Below are 15,506 nucleotides of genomic sequence, written 5' to 3'. Positions count from 1 at the left end.
ATAAGGGTCTGAGCTAAGGATTTTTTTTTTTTTTTTTTTTTTTACAGTTTTAAATCGTTGAAAATGGATCATTTCTAAAGGAAGAACGGTATTTCTTGACACATGAAAATGACAGAAAATTCACATTTCAGTGTCCCTAAACAAAGTTTGACTGGAACCCACACCCCTCCGTTCATGCACTGTTTGGGGCTGCTTTCTCACTACCCCGGCAGAGCCAAGTAGCTGCAACAGAGACTGTGTGGCCGGTAAAGCTGGAAATATTTACCATTTGGGCTCTTTACAAAAAACTATTTGCCAACCTCTGACCTAGTTCACGAAATGTGTACCTTTTGTTGTTCGCAGATTCCTCTGAGAACTGGACAAGGACACCAGCTCCTCACCTTGGAGAAATGTGAGCCTGAGTGTGCACACAAATGCACGCAGACTTTTGCACAGATTCAGGGATTCAAGGACTGCTCAAAGCCCATCCATTCACACCAAGGTTAGGTAAGAGGACTTGTCATAGTTCAAGCCCCTGGTTTTACATAGGGGGAAACGTGATTCCAGAAAGGGGGAGCTACTGGCCCTAGGACACACAGCAAGCCCTGGGGCAAAGGGTGGCACAGGGAAAGTACCTGACGCCGGAGCTCCTGCAGCTCCCGCCGAGCCTCCAGCCGCGAGCGCTCCACCTCCTGCAGCCCAGTTCGCAGCTCCCCGGCCTCCTTGCCCACGGCTGTCCGTGCCTCCTCTAGGAGTGCCAGCTTCTGCTCCTTGTCCTCATTGGCAAGCTTCAGGCTGGAGAGGGCAGAGGTCAGGGGCTGCCCTGGGTTCTGGGAGTAGTCAGTGGCTCTACACAAAAGCTGCCTCCTCCAGTTCCTGGAGAGGGTCAGGCACTGCCCGCCTATGTGGCCTCTCCCAAGAGCTGAGCCCTCCAGGGCTGGGGCCCAGGCCCTCGGCTGGGAGGGGTAGACCAGTGACTCCAGGAGGGGACCTGGTTTCCAGGGTGATGAGGCGGGTGGGTCTGAGTCTGGACCCAACCCTGCCCACTGCCCCTCTGCCGCTTTCCCCAATCAATAGGGAGGAAACCTTCCTAAAATGAGCCAGATGCCAGGCTCTGCTTAGGAGACAGAGGATCCGTATCTGGGCAATTTCCCCAGAACTTTAGGGCTGAAGTTAGATTTCAGGGATGGGATTCCATGAGAACTCAGGGCTGGTCCCCCTGTGACGCCCCACCTGATGCGCTCGCTTTCTGCCTTCTTCACAGCGGCTCGAAGCTCCTCGTTGGAGCGCCGCAGGGCCTCGCGCTCCTTGGCGCCCTCGCCCAGGCTGCGCCGCAGCTCCCCTGCCTCCTGGCGCTGCACCTCCCGGCCCTCCTGGCTCTCACGCAGCTTGCGCTGGGCCTCCAGCAGCTCCCGCCGCAGCCCATCACGGGCATCCTCCAGCAGACGCAGCTGGGTCCGAAGCTCTTCTGCCTGTGAGCACAGCAGGTGTCCCCAGGCCAGCGGTCAGGGACCACCCCTCAAGCTGGGTCTTGTACCCCAGATCCCTGGCCCCAGGGAGCCTGCCCCATCCCTCTGCAGTGCTGAGACCGCAGGCTGTGAGTTATCATTTGAGCAAGGCGTGCTGCAATGAGTAATGTTTTCACCTGAAGTCACCATCAGTCAGGACTGTCCTGAGCACACCACGAGGGCAGAGACCCCACTCACCCCTCCTTGAGGCCAAATCCCACCTGTACACGACAGGCGCTTCACAATGCTTGCTAAATTCCACCTGCACACAACAGGTGCTTCACGATGTTTGCTAAATCCCACCTGTACACAACAGGCGCTTCACAATGCTTGCTAAATCCCACCTGTACACAACAGGCGCTTCACAATGCTTGCTAAATCCCACCTGTACACAACAGGCGCTTCACAATGCTTGCTAAAGCCCACCTGCACACAACAGGTGCTTCATGATGTTTGCTAAATCCCACCTGTACACAACAGGCGCTTCACAATGCTTGCTAAATCCCACCTGTACACAACAGGCGCTTCACAATGCTTGCTACCTCCTTTCTAAGTGCTATTCATTGGTCCTCACATGCAGGGAGGAATCTTATACTCTTCCGGGGCCCTGGGGAACTAGGCCCCCAGGCACACAGCGCCATTTAGGGTATGCTGCTCAGAAGAGGGGGCGGCTGCTCACCTCGCGAAGACAGGAGTCCCGCTGCTTGCCCAGGTCTCGGGCCTGCTCTTGCAGCCTCCTCACCTCCTGGGCGTGGGCTGCAGCAGCCTCCTCCAGCTGGGCCCGTAGGTCCCGCAGCTCGGACGTCAGAGCGTTCACGGTGCTCTGGGACAGAGGGGCTCCTCAGACTTGGTCCTGCTGTGTCCCCAGGCCCTGGCTGCTCCCAACCTGCTCGGTGCACTGTCCACTTTCAGCTCTAAACACGGCCCCTCCCGCTGGCCTGCTGGACCCTCTGCCAACCCCTGGATGCATAGTGAGTGCTGCCCGTGTAGCCAGGCTCTCCCTCAGGCCCAAAGGATTCATCAGGGCAGGGCTGAGCCACCTCCCTCAGATGGGGGCTCCCAAAGGAAGGGCTAAACCTCCTCTCCCACAGCCTGGAAGCTTCTCCAGGACGGGGCCATGCCTCCCTGTGGTGGGGTCTCCTCAGCCAGGGATGTGCCTCTCTATGAGACAGCAGCCCAGCTGCCCAGCCCGCCCTACCCGGTCCTGCTCCTGCCGGCTCTGGGCATCTCGTTTCTGCCGCTCCATCTCCAGGGAGATGGTGGCCAGGCTGTGCCGTGTACCCATCAACTTCTCTGACAGCGCCGTCTTCTCAGACTCCTTCAGAGACAAGGCCTGGGCAGAGGCAGGGGACAAAGGGCTTAGGGGATGGGCTGGTCCTGGGGGCATGCTCAGGCTTCTTCCTGCCTGGGAAATGTGCCCACTGGGGGCTTAGAGGCCTGAGTGTGCCACCGCAGGTGGACCCAGGGCAGACGTGCAGCCCTGGAAAAGGGCACAACGGCAGTCACAAGAATCCCAGACGTGGATACCACTCATAGAGTTCACTAACCCGCCACAGCACCCTGACAGCAGAGTCTTTCATTCTACCCATTTTACAGACGAGAAAACTAGACTCAAGGAGGTAGAGCGACTCACCCAGGTACACAGCTAGTGAGGAGAGGAGATGGGCGCAGTCTGCCCTGTCTCCATTACGTTATAGGAAAGTTAGGGACTTGTTATTTGTGGGGACGGATCAGTTGATGCCTGTGGGCATCGTGGGGACTGCTCTGAAGGCAGCCCTGAGGATCCATGCCCGGCCTGGGTGGGACGAGGCATGGGAGAATACGGAACAGCTTTCCTGGTGTCACAACTGTCACTGTCACTCAGTGAGTGCTCACTGTGTACCAGGCATGGAGCACAGTAAGGCCTCACGAACCCTCTTCTAATCCTCCCGTCCTGCAGGTGAGGAAACAGAGGACCCCAAGAAGGCAGTGGCCTGCCCCAGGGCTCTTAGCTGCCATGTGGCGGAGCGGGGTCCACCCCAGAACAGGAGCAGCTCAGAGAGCAGCAGAGGCCACGCCAGGGCTCACGAACCTGCTGCTTCTCGCTCTCAGCCAGGAGGAGGCCCTCGTCGCGCTCCTGCTGCAGGGTAGCAATCTCCTCACTCAGCTCTTCCTTCTCGGCCTCCAGCCGGGCCAGCAGCTCCTCCTGCTCACGCTGCAGCTGACTCTGCAGCTGGGCCCGCTCGGCCTCCAGCTCCCGCCATGCTGCCTCCTAGGGGGCCAGGACCGGACGCGTGTGACACACCAGGAGGGGCCCAGGCAGACCCCCCAAGACATCAGGGCAGCAAGAGCCATCTGGCCCCCATACCCTCAGCGACAGGGAGGGTGACCAGGTAACTACAAGGGGGTGACGGAGACACGCCAGGGCTTTCTGAAAGTGCCAAGGAGCAGCAGTGGGCTGGCCTGGTGGTCCCAACATGATCCCCTGAGGAGGGACAAGCAGCTGTCAGCCAGGTAGAGAGAAAAGACAAAGAACCCCAGGCCAAGAGCACAGCCCCTGGAAAGGCCTAGAGGATGCAGGGTGCAGAGGGAAACGGGACGCAGTGAGCCACAATGCCAGAGCCCCAGGCAGTGGTCGGGCCAGGCCAGGCCATGTGGGCCACGGGGATTCTAAGGACAGTGAGGGGGAGTGGGAGAGAGGACTCCAGCCAAGGTGACAAGGAGCAATCTGATTTTTAGCTTAGGGGATGTTCCAACAGCTGTGGAAGAGGGACTGGGGTTGGGATGGAGGGTAGTTAGGATTGGCTGTGACGAATGAATGGGGTCAGGGGTTGCCAGAGGAGCTGGAGAGAACACAGACTAGGGGACATTAATGAGGCCAAGCCAGGCAATGCAAAGGGCAAGAAGAGCAAGGGGGAGGTCACAGGAGTTTAGATCCCTGGGGACTGGAAAGGCGGGCAGGCAGAGCCCACAGGCAAAGAGCAGCCCACTTGGGGAGCCCAGGGGCAGGTGCCTGCCTTTTTTTCTTTCTTTCTTTCTTTTTTTTTTTAAATGGAGTCTTGCTCTGTCGCCCAGGCTGGAGTGCAGTGGCGTGATCTCCACTCACTGCAAGCTCAGCCTCCTGGGTTCACACCATTCTCCTGCCTCGGCCTCCTGAGTAGCTGGGACTACAGGCACCCGCCACCATGCCTGGCTAATTTTTTTGTATTTTTAGTAGAGACGGGGTTTCACCGTATTAGCCAGGATGGTCTCGATTTCCTGACCTCGTGATCCACTCACCTCGGCCTCCCAAAATGCTGGGATTACAGGCTTGAGCCACTGCGCCCAGCCTTTTTTTCTTTTCTTTTCTTTTTTTTTTTGAGACAGAGCCTTGCTCTGTCACCCAGGCTGGAGTGCTGTGGTGTGATCTCGGCTCACTGCAATCTCTGCCTCCCAGGGTCAAGCAATTCTTCTACCTCAGCCTCCCGAGTAGCTGGGACTACAGGTGCAAGCCACCATGCCCAGATAATTTTTTGTAATTTTAGTAAAGATGGGGTTTCACCATGTTAGCCAGGATGGTCTCGATCTCCTGACCTTGTGATCCGCCCATCTCGGCCTCCCAAAGTGCTGGGATTACAGGCATGAGTCAGCACGCCCGGCCAAGCTGCCCCTTCTTTAAGAGCTTCACCATAGCTCATGCCTGTAATCCCAGCACTTTGGGAGACCGAGGCAGGTGGATCACGAGGTCAAAAGTTTGAGACCAGCCTGAGGAACATGGTGAAATCCCATCTCTACTAAAAATACAAAAATTAGCCAGGCGTGGTGATGCGTTCGTGTAATCCCAGCTAGTCAGGAAGCTGAGGCAGGAGAATCGCTTGAACCCAGAAGGTGGAGGTTGCAGTGAGCCGAGATTGCGCCACTGCACTCCAGTCTGTGCAACAGAGCGAGACTCTATCTCAAAAAAGAAACGGAAAAAAAAGAGTTTTATCGCCACCTGCTGGAGAAGCATGATAACAACCACCCAAGGCCATGGGGCCTGCAGGGTGCGTGGCATCCCCTGGAGCCATGCAGTCATAGCCTGCACCTCTGTCGGAGGTAGCCCTGTCTAGGATTTGGTGGCCCAGGGCTCCTGTCCTGAGGGCCACTCTGGAGAGCATGCCAGTGCCAGCAATAATAACTTATGGAGCATTTGCTAAGTACCAGTCACTATGCTCAGCCCTCTATGCGGATGGTCTCAGTTCATCCTCAATACCTTCCACTATCCTGTCCCTATTTCTACAGGTGGAGAAATGAAGGCACAGACACCTTGGGTAGCATCACCAGTAAGTGACCAAGATTACATTCAAACCCACGCGATGTAACCCCAGAGTCAGTGTTCTAGTAACTTCCCTGGCCCCTTGCCTTTCTATATACTCAGGTCTGAGTGGCCCTTCATATGCAAACAGTACTTAGCAAATGAAAGTGCTTTCCTGCTGTATGTTAGGTCAGCATTTCCCAAATGTGGTTGTGGACCCTCTGCATCAGGATTACCAGGGCTGGACCAGATTTGGGACCTGGGAATCTGCATGTCTAATAAGGACCACAACCTCCCCCACTGCCCGCACCCCAAGTCCTCCCAGCTGTCCCCAGGGCCCCCACAACAGAGAGGAAGTCCCATTTCACAGATGTAGAGACCAAGGCAGAGGAAGAACGACGATGAGACACTGGCTCTGAGGCCTGCCCACCCCTCCCCAGCTGCCTGAACCTTTTCGCGCTGGAGTCGCTGCAAGTCCTCCTCGTGGGCTGCCCGCTGCTCCCGCAGAGAGGCCTGGGCCTCCCGCTCAGCCTGCACCAGCTTCTGGGCCATCAGCTCCTTGTCTAGACTGGCTTTCTCCTGTGTAGCTAGTATTTGCTGCCGCAGGCCCGCCAACTCCCCTGCACAAGAGGAATAGGGGAAAGGGCAGGGTTGGGTTCAAACTTTTCCTTGGGCCAGCAGACTTAGGCCAGGTGAGCCACATGGGCAAAATCCCAGAGGCAGAGGGCCTGCCTGGCAGCTAGTTTGGGTCCTCTTGAAGAATTGGCTTGCCCTCTCTGGGCCTCAGTTTCCCTATCTGCTACATGGGCCCACTGGCCCTGACCCCTTTCCTGCCTACCTAGAATGGCATTAAAGGCATAAAATGACTGATAAGAAGGCCTCCCAAATGGGAAGGATGCCAAAGATATAACAACCCTAGGCCAGGCGCAGTGGCTCACACCTGTAATCGCAGCACTTTGGGAGGCTGGGGCAGGTGGATCACCTGAGGTCAGGAGTTCGAGACCAGCCTGGCTGGCCAACATGGCAAAATCCTGTCTCTACTAAAAATACAAAAATTAGACGGGTGTGGTGGTGGGCGTATGTTGTTATAGCTACTTGGGAGGTTGAGGCAGGAGAATCGCTTGAACCAGGGAGGCAGAAGTTGCAGTGAGCCGAGATTGCACCATTGCACTCCAGCCTGGGCGACAAGAGCGAGACTCTGTCTCAAAAAACAAACAGGCTGGGTCCGGTGGCTCATGCCTGTAATCCCAGTAGTTTAGGAGGCCGAAGCAGGTGGATCACCTGAGGTCAACAGTTCGAGACCACCTTGACCAACATGGTGAAACCCTGTCTCTACTAAAAATACAAAATTAGCCAGGCGTGGTGGCACATGCCTGTAATCCCAGCTACTTGGGAGGCTGTGGCAGGAGAATTGCTTGAACCCGGGAGGCGTGGAGGTTGAGGTGAGCCGAGATCATGCCATTGCAATCCAGCCTGGGCGACAAGAGTGAAACTCTGTCTCAAAACAAACGAACAAACAAAAAACAACCCTATTACTGACTCAGCACTAACTATAGGTTAAGCACCCAGCTAAGTATTCTAGATATAACTTCATTTTGTCTTCATAACATGCCTAGGTAGTTTATCCTCATCCCCATTTAACAGATGATGAAACGGAGGCTCAGAGGAGATCAACAGCGACTTCCCAAAGCCGCACAGCTACACATAAAGCATCTCCTTTAATGACTGACATAAACATGCCTGTCAAACGTTAACTATCAGTATTAATGGAAATGACTACAGGAAATGGAAATGGTATAGCCACTATCTAAAAACCATCTCCCGGGTTGGAAATCCCTTCCTGGTTCTGTCTGGCTCAGGTGTACATGGACAGGAAAATTAATTTCCATGACCCAAGTAGGTGCTTAGTTAATGTTAGGTGAGCAGAAAGAAGCCCTGAGTTCAGACACTGGATGGGAAACAGTGTAGGGAAGCGGGGCTGGGATTTGGGGGCCAAGAGAGTCATCTGAAAACCACAGAGAACTCGACTTTCTAACAGGCCTGATGAGGGATGAACTGTAGTTACTGTTGACTCAGCCAGGCACCATGCCACGGCCTTACACGCTTTTCCCACGTCATCCTGGCAATAGGCTTAGAAGGTGGGCACTGACACCTCTAATAATCAGATGAGGAATCTGCAGCCCAGAGAGGAAAGGGGCTTACTCAAGGGAAGGTCAGGTCTAAGTGGTGGCACAGGACTAGAACCCAGACCAGCCAGACTCCTACTCCAGTGCTCCCAACTTCTGTGAGACCCCAGACCCTGGGAGGTTGCAGTCTGGGCTGGAGCCTGGTGTTCCCCCCAAGTCCCCAGCCCCTCGTACCAGTAAGGGTCTCCTTGGCCAGCAGCAGGGCCTGCCCCTCGGCTTCCAGATGCTCCCGGCGGGCCTCAAGCTGGGCCAGCTGCCGCTGCACCTCAAACAGGCTGCCCTCCAGGGCTTCCTTCTCCAAGCTGCAGCACATACAGTCCCTGAGGCCCTGGGACTCAGCCTCCCTGGCCCCAGGAAACTGTGGATCTCAGGGAGTGGCCAGGCATGGGCCAAGTGCCAACCTACCTGCCTGGCCAGGTCCACACTCCCTGGGGAAGCCTGAGCCACAGCTAGGACATGTTGGCAAGCCAGACTCCTTGGTAACTGCCCCTGGGGGCCCATGCCTGGGTGTGGCTGGTCATGGTGTGGCCCTGGGAGGACCCCCCAAGGCAGGTTGGGCAGAGCCCAAGGCCTTACCGCAGGCGTGTGGCCTCCTCTGACAGGGTCCTGCCTTCACGCTCCGCAGCCGCCAGCTGCACAGCCAGGCCAGCGCGCTCCTTGGCTAGCGCCTCCTTCTCCCGGGCCGCTCGCTCCAGCGCCTCCACCTGCCGCTGGGCCTCCCGCTGGGCCTGCTCCAGCTCCTGCTCCCGCCCGCTCAGCTGCCGGGAGAGCTGGCCCCCACCCAGAGACTGAGCAGCACTCCCAGCATCCCCCAGCTTGTTCGTCGTGCAGCACCCCAACTCTGGGCCTAACCCAGTCCTGGCAAAAGGCCTAGGTTCGAGCCCAGGGTCTGCCCTCATGTACTATATGTATTTGGGCAAGTCATGACCTTCTCTAGATCTGCAGTGCACGTCTGTACAAAAACGAGGGCCCGGCCGGGCACGGTGGCTCATGCCTATAATCTCAGCACTTTTGCTGGTGGATCACTTGAGGTCAGGAGTTCAAGACCAGCCTGGCCAACGTGGTGAAACCCTGTCTCTACTAAAAATACAAAAATTAGCTGGGCATGGTGGTGCACGCCTGTAGTCCCCACTACTTGGGACACTGAGGCAGGAGAACAGCTTAAACCCCAGAGGCAGAGGTTGCAGTGAGCCCAGATCATGTCACTGCACTCCAGCCGGGGCAACAGAGCAAGACTCTGTCTCAGAAAAAGAAAAAAAACAAAACCAAAAAAAACGAGGGCTCTCACTCAGCTTTGGGACTAACAAGTAACAGAACCCTTGTATTATGCTAAACTTGCAGAGAAGTTGAATATAGAAAACAGACACAAGTGCAGCTGCTCAGCAGGCCTCAAGGTGGAGACCTGCACCCTGCTCCTTGCACCCCCTGCCCCATCCTCTAGAGGCCCCTCCCAGAAACTCAGGGGCTCCAGGATAGACACTGCATGAAGGTCATTGGATCCTTCAAATCCTAAGGTCTCTTCCAGATGTGATGTTCCCAAAAGTCTAAGATTCCAATTCTAAAAGTCTTGACCTCTTATTAATCTGTATCATTATTATTATCATTATTATTATTTTGAGATGGAGTCTCACGCTGTTGCCCAGGTTGGAGTGCAGTGGCACCATCTCAGCTCACTGCAACCTCTGCCTCCCGGGTTCAAGCGATTCTCCTGCCTCAACCTCCCGAGCAACTGGGACTACAGGCACCAGGTACCATGCCCAGCTAATTTTTTGTAGAGATAGGGTTTCACTGTGTTAGCCAGGATGGTCTTGATCTCCTGACCTTGTTATCCATCTGCCTCAACCTCCCAAAGTGCTGGGATTACAGGCGTGAGCCACTGCGCCCGGCTAGCCCCATGTTACAGATGGGGCAACTGAGGTATGGGGAGGTTGGGCAGCTTGTCCAAGGTCCCCAGCTAGCAGAAGTGGGGCTGGATTTAACCCAGAAGCAGGCTCCAGAGCCTGTGACTTAACCCAGGACTGGATGCCAGGGGCTGGGAGCCCGGCCTGCCCCACATGCTGTCCACACCGCCCCCACACACGGCTTGGCCCACCTGCGCTAGCTGCTCCTGTAGCCGACTGCGCTCATGGCGCAACGTGGGGAGTTGCTGCTCCAGCGCCTCCTGGGCCTGCTCTGCCACACGTAGGGAGCCCTCCAGGCCCTGCCGCGCCACCTCCTGCTCCAACCGCAGCTCCTCCAGCCGCTCCTGCTCTTCCCGCGCCACTGTGGCCTCCTGCTCTGCCTGCCGCTGCCGGCCCTGCAGGGCGGCCTTTTCTTCCTCCAGCTGTGGGCCGGGTACGAGTGGGGCCTCATGAGCAGGGCGCCCCTCCCAGGACCAGGATGCCTTCTCCACCCACCTACCACCCACAATAGCCCAGGGGAGGCTCCAAGGGAATAAGGGACAGTGCCCTTGGGTGTGTGGGACGCTGGGGAGGGGGAGATGAGGGCCCATGGAGCTTCTGTGCTTTGATGCCTAGAGAGGATAGACAGACAGACGGAGACAGACAGAGAACCAGAGACAAAAAAGGAGGCAGCGGCCAAGACAGGTGCAGGGCTGGGCCCGGAGTGCCTCACTGAGTGGGGAGGACGGGTGGGCAAGGCAGGTGGGCCCACAGGTGCACAGCGTACCTGGGCAACAAGGCGGTTCAGATCCAGCTTGTCCTGAGCAAGGCTCTCGTTGAGGGCGCTCAGCTTGGACAGGGAGTCCTGCAGGGAGGCCTCCTCTGCCCTCAGCTTGGTCATGGAGAGTTCGAGCTCCACGCGGCCAGCCTCAGCCTGCAGAGTCAGGCCCTCAGAGATGAGGAAAGGCAGAAAGGTTGGGAGGAGGTGAGGAGAGACAAGAAGAGACCCAGAGAGATGGACCCTCGGAGACAGGGGAGGGGAGACAAGGAGGGGACATAGCGTGAGATGGGAAAAAAAATCACCGCAGAAAGCCTGCTGCTTATGGAGCCATTTAAAAGCCACACAACACAGAGCTGTGCAAAAATAGCTCAAGCTGCAGGGCAGGACCAGAGTTCAGAGGATCCCCTGAGTAGGGTCTAGGGACAGCACTGCTCAGAGCCCAGGCTGCAGTAAACAAGGCCGGCCCCCCCGCCAAGGACTCTCTGGGCTGTAGCCCCAACTCTCAGGCCCCAGGAGCTGAGTCTCAGGCACTGGACGACCCTGAGCTGTAGGCATTGCCCCCAAGAGCATCTACAAGAGCAGGGATATGGCCATAAAGAGAGGTCAACCCACTTCTACCTGGGACCAGAGGTCCAGAGGTCTGTGGCCTGCGACAAAGATCAGCCTGTATCCAGAAGGAAGGGGTCAGTCTGTGACCTGGCTCAGAGGTCTGCCTGACACTGGGACCAGTCCATGCCAGAGCGAGAAGTCTTGGGGCTGGGGGTCAGAGGTAGGTTTGTGGTTGTGCAGCAAACAGGGACCCACCTTGGTCAGCGCCTCGGCCACCTCGGCCTTCTCGGCCTGCAGCATGTCCCGCTGCAGCGTGGTGAGGCTCAGCGCCTCCCTCACCTCCACCAGCTCCTTGGCCAGGACTGAGCGCTTCCCTTCCAGCTGCTCTAGTTGTCTATGGCTGCGGGACAGAGGACGGGTGGGTGGCCCATGTCACTTTCCTGCCCTGAACCTCCTGTAGCCAGCGAGATGCTGGGCTGGGGACCAGGCCTGAGGCAGGAGTTTGGAGAGAAAGAGCCTGGCCCACAGGGCAACCAAGCCCACTACACTTAGCTGCATGACCCTGCGCCTCCGTTTTCACATCTGCAAAACGAGGTAACACTTGCCTCGTGACATTGTTTTCTTGAGACAGAGTCTTGCTCTGTCACCCAGGCTGGAATACAGTGGCGCGATCTCGGCTCACTGCAACCTCTGCCTCCCGGGTTCAAGCAATTCTCCTGCCTCAGCCTCCTGAGTAGCTGGGATTACAGGTGCCCACCACCATGCCTGGCTAATTTTGTAGTTTTAGTAGAGACGGGGTTTCCCCATGTTGGTCGGGCTGGTCTCGAACTCCTGACCTCAGGTGATTCCCCTGCCTCAGCCTCCCAAATTGCTGGGATTACTGGCATGAGCGACCACGCCCGGCCTGTTTTAAGGATACAGACTTCACATATGCTTAAAATGGTGCCTGACACATGTCCCCAAGGGCCTTCAGAAACAAGAATCACATGCACCACCACAGTCTACTAAACATTATCATCGATCACGTCCCAGAGAGGTAAGCAGCGCAGTGGGGAAGAGGTTAACTCTGAAGGCAGAATGCCCGGGTTCAAATCCTGGCTCTTCTGCTAATTAGCTGTGTGACCTGGGGCAAGGAACATGGTTTCTCTGTGCCTCAGTTTACCATCCACAAAATGGAGATAACAGCTTCTACGACACAGAGTTATCATAGAATTGAATGAGAACTGAATTGCTTAAAATGGCATCTGGCACTTAGTGAAATTAGTAAGGATATTATTATGATCATAACTAAATTTAAAAAATACTATTGTTAATATTACTACTGTTATTTTAATTATTGTTGTTATTATCATCCAAGTTCTACCTTTTAACTAGTTCTCTGATCCCAGGTAAGTGACGACACCTCCCTGAGCCTCAATTTCCTGAAATGGGTCTGGTTAGAAAACCCAGCATCAGAGGGGTCCAGATGGTAGGAGGCCCAGGACCCAGTGGGTGCTCCCTAACCCCCCAGGGGCACTGTCAGGGGATCTGAGGCACATTTGAAGGGCCCTGACAGGGAGGCGAGATGCTGCTCACCTGCGCTCAAGCTCCCGGCGCACCCGTGCACCATCCTGCACCGCGTCCTCCTGCTCTTCCTCCAGCCGGTCCCGCTGGCGCCGCAGCTCCTCCTGGGCAGCCTGCAGCTTCTCCCGCTCCTGCCGTAGCTCCTCGGCCTGCTGCTGGGCCACCTGCAGGCTGTGGGCCAGGTTGCTCTTCTCCCTTCAGGACAAGGGGAGGGGAGGGGAGGGGATGCTGGGGCTGCTCTCCCCAGGGAAGGTGGCTGGCTGCTCCTCTAGCCATGAGCTACATCTTCCCATCTTCCAAGGCAACTGCCTCCAGGAAGCCTTCCCTGACCACCCTGCCCATGGCTGATTCATTTCACTCAAACCCTCCAGCAGAAGAACCTGGCTTTCCTTCTCCCCAGCCTGTCCACTTGGAGGCCCAGTGGAGTGAATGGAGGCACTGGGGTGACCTCCAAGCACCCCACCAGGTAGAAGAGGCCACGCTGGGCTCCTGGGACACACGGGCAATTGTGCCACCAGCTCTGCTAGGCCATGTGACCAGGAAATGCCCCCTATAAACACCCCATGCCTCTCAGTTCTGGGAAGCCTGATAGAGCTGAGTCTGCAGATCCCACAGCTTCCTGCTACATAGGCACATGGTGCCCACAGCAGGGGCGGGAGGAGAAGGCAGCAACGGGGACCCCAAAGACTTGCTGTGAGCTGCCACTTTCCTCACTGGCAGTAGGTGCAAAAAAACTTCACGACATGATTTTTTTTTTTTCTTTTTCCTGAGATGGAGTCTCACTCTGTCACCCAGGCTGGAATGCAGTGGCGTGATCTCCCCTCATTGCAAGCTCTGCCTCCCAGGTTCACACCATTCTCCTGCCTCAGTCTCCTAAGTAGCTGGGACTACAAGCACCTGCCACCACACCCAGCTGATTTTTTGTATTTTTAGTAGAGACAGGGTTTCACCGTGTTAGCCAGGATGGTCTTGATCTCCTGACCTCGCGATCTGCCCACCTCGGCCTCCCAAAGTGCTGGGATTACAGGCATGAGCCACTGTGTCCAGCAATTTTTTGTTTTTTGTGTTTTTTAGATGGAGTCTCACTCTGTCGCCCAGGCTGGAGTGCAGTGACACAATCTCGGCTTGCTGCAACCTCCACTTACAGAGTTCAAGCGATTCCCCTGCCTCAGCCTCCCGAGTAGCTGGGATTACAGGCACCTATCACCACGCCCAGCTTTATTGAATTTTTAGTTAGAAGCAGGGTTTCTTTTTTTTTTTTTTTTTTTTTTTTGAGACAGAGTCTCGCTTAGTCGCCCAGGCTGGAGTGCAGTGGCGCGATCTCAGCTCACTGCAAGCTCCACCTCCCGGGTTCACGCCATTCTCCTGCCTCAGCCTCCCGAGTAGCTGGGACTACAGGTGCCCACCACCTCGCCTGGCTAATTTTTTGCATTTTTAGTAGAGACGGGGTTTCACCGTGTTAGCCAGGATGGTCTCGATCTCCTGACCTCGTGATCCGCCCGCCTCGGCCTCCCAAAGTGCTGGGATTACAGGCGTGAGCCACCGTGCCCGGCAGAAGCGGGGTTTCACCATGTTGGCCAGGCTGGTCTCAAACTCCTGACCTCTAGTGATCTGCCCGCCTCGGTCTCCCAAAGTGCTGGGAATACAGGCATGAGCCACCATACCCAGCCCTAACTTTTTTTATTTTTTACTTTTATTTTTATTTACTTATTTTTTTTGACACAGAGTTTCACTCTTGTTGCCCAGGCTGGAGTGCAGTGGTGTGATCTCAGTTCACCACAACCTCCGCCTCCCGGGTTCAAGTGATTCTCCTGCCTCAGCCTCCCAAGTAGCTGGCATTACAAGCATGCACCACCATGGATGGCTAATTTTGTATTTGTAGTAGAGATGGGGTTTCTCCATGTTGGTCAGGCTGGTCTTGAACTCCTGACCTCAGGTAGTCCTCCAGTCTCGGCCTCCGAAAGTGCTGGGATTACAGGTGTGAGCCACTGTGCCTGGCCAATTTTTTTTATTCTTAGTAGAGATGGGGTTTCACCATGTTGGCCAGACTGGTCTCAAACTCCTGACCTCAAGTTATCCACCCGCCTTGGCCTCCTAAAGTGCTGGGATTACAGGCGTGAGCCACTGTGCCCAGTCGACAATGTGCTGTTAAGTACAAATAGCAAAATGCCAAATGAGATGTTTGCTGTGAACACAACTACTTAAAAAGATCTCCTTTCCAGGCATGGAAAGCCTCAGTTTACTCTCACATGGACCTGAATTCCAATTCCCACCCTGCCACCCCCAGCCACAGACACTGTACGAGTCTGAGCGAGTCTCTCAAGCTTACAACAGAGTTCCGAATTGCATGAGTTTGACAGGCAGACTAAATGACAGAGTACATAAAAAACACTCGGCCAAGAGCCCGGCACACAGTAGGTGTTATAGGTATGAGCCACCACACCCAGTCTGAATTTTCACTTTTTAATATTTTTAATTAAATTTTAATAGAGCCAGGCACAGTGGCTTATGCCTGTAATCCCAGCAATTTGGGAGGCTGAGGTGGGAGGAGTGTTTGAAGCTAGGAGTTCAAGACCAGCGTGGGAACATAGTGAGACCCCCATCTCTACAAAAAATTTAGAAATGTTGGGGGCTTGTCTAGCATCCTTGGGGCTAAGATCAGAGTTGCCCAGGACCTGGGGAGGTGAGGTCTCAGAGGGTGGTGAGGGCACAGAGGAAGGGAGTGGAAACCTAACTCTCAAGCATCGGTCCCATATCCTTCCCCAGGCCAGGCCCAGGCCCTGGCCCCCAACTAGGAACAGTTGGGAG

The 15,506-nt window shown here is 55.7% G+C and overlaps 1 protein-coding gene across 1 annotated transcript in view; it reads right to left on the bottom strand.

Annotated features, from left to right (window-relative positions):
- Positions 1–15,506, bottom strand: part of CROCC (ciliary rootlet coiled-coil, rootletin) — a 51,844-nt gene that overhangs the window by 18,695 nt on the left and 17,643 nt on the right. The window contains exons 14-25 of the mRNA XM_025384848.1: positions 12,711–12,893; positions 11,391–11,535; positions 10,593–10,739; positions 10,018–10,248; positions 8,502–8,695; positions 8,100–8,227; positions 6,190–6,359; positions 3,559–3,738; positions 2,686–2,820; positions 2,167–2,310; positions 1,213–1,451; positions 615–774 (exon numbers count right to left, since the gene is read on the bottom strand). Coding sequence (XP_025240633.1) covers positions 615–774; positions 1,213–1,451; positions 2,167–2,310; positions 2,686–2,820; positions 3,559–3,738; positions 6,190–6,359; positions 8,100–8,227; positions 8,502–8,695; positions 10,018–10,248; positions 10,593–10,739; positions 11,391–11,535; positions 12,711–12,893 — 2,056 coding nt within the window. The remainder of the gene's footprint in view (positions 1–614; positions 775–1,212; positions 1,452–2,166; positions 2,311–2,685; positions 2,821–3,558; positions 3,739–6,189; positions 6,360–8,099; positions 8,228–8,501; positions 8,696–10,017; positions 10,249–10,592; positions 10,740–11,390; positions 11,536–12,710; positions 12,894–15,506) is intronic.

This window comes from Theropithecus gelada, chromosome 1 (genome assembly GCF_003255815.1).
Source record: "Theropithecus gelada isolate Dixy chromosome 1, Tgel_1.0, whole genome shotgun sequence".
Lineage (NCBI taxonomy): Eukaryota > Metazoa > Chordata > Mammalia > Primates > Cercopithecidae > Theropithecus > Theropithecus gelada.
This window is presented reverse-complemented; position numbering and strand designations above follow the sequence as displayed.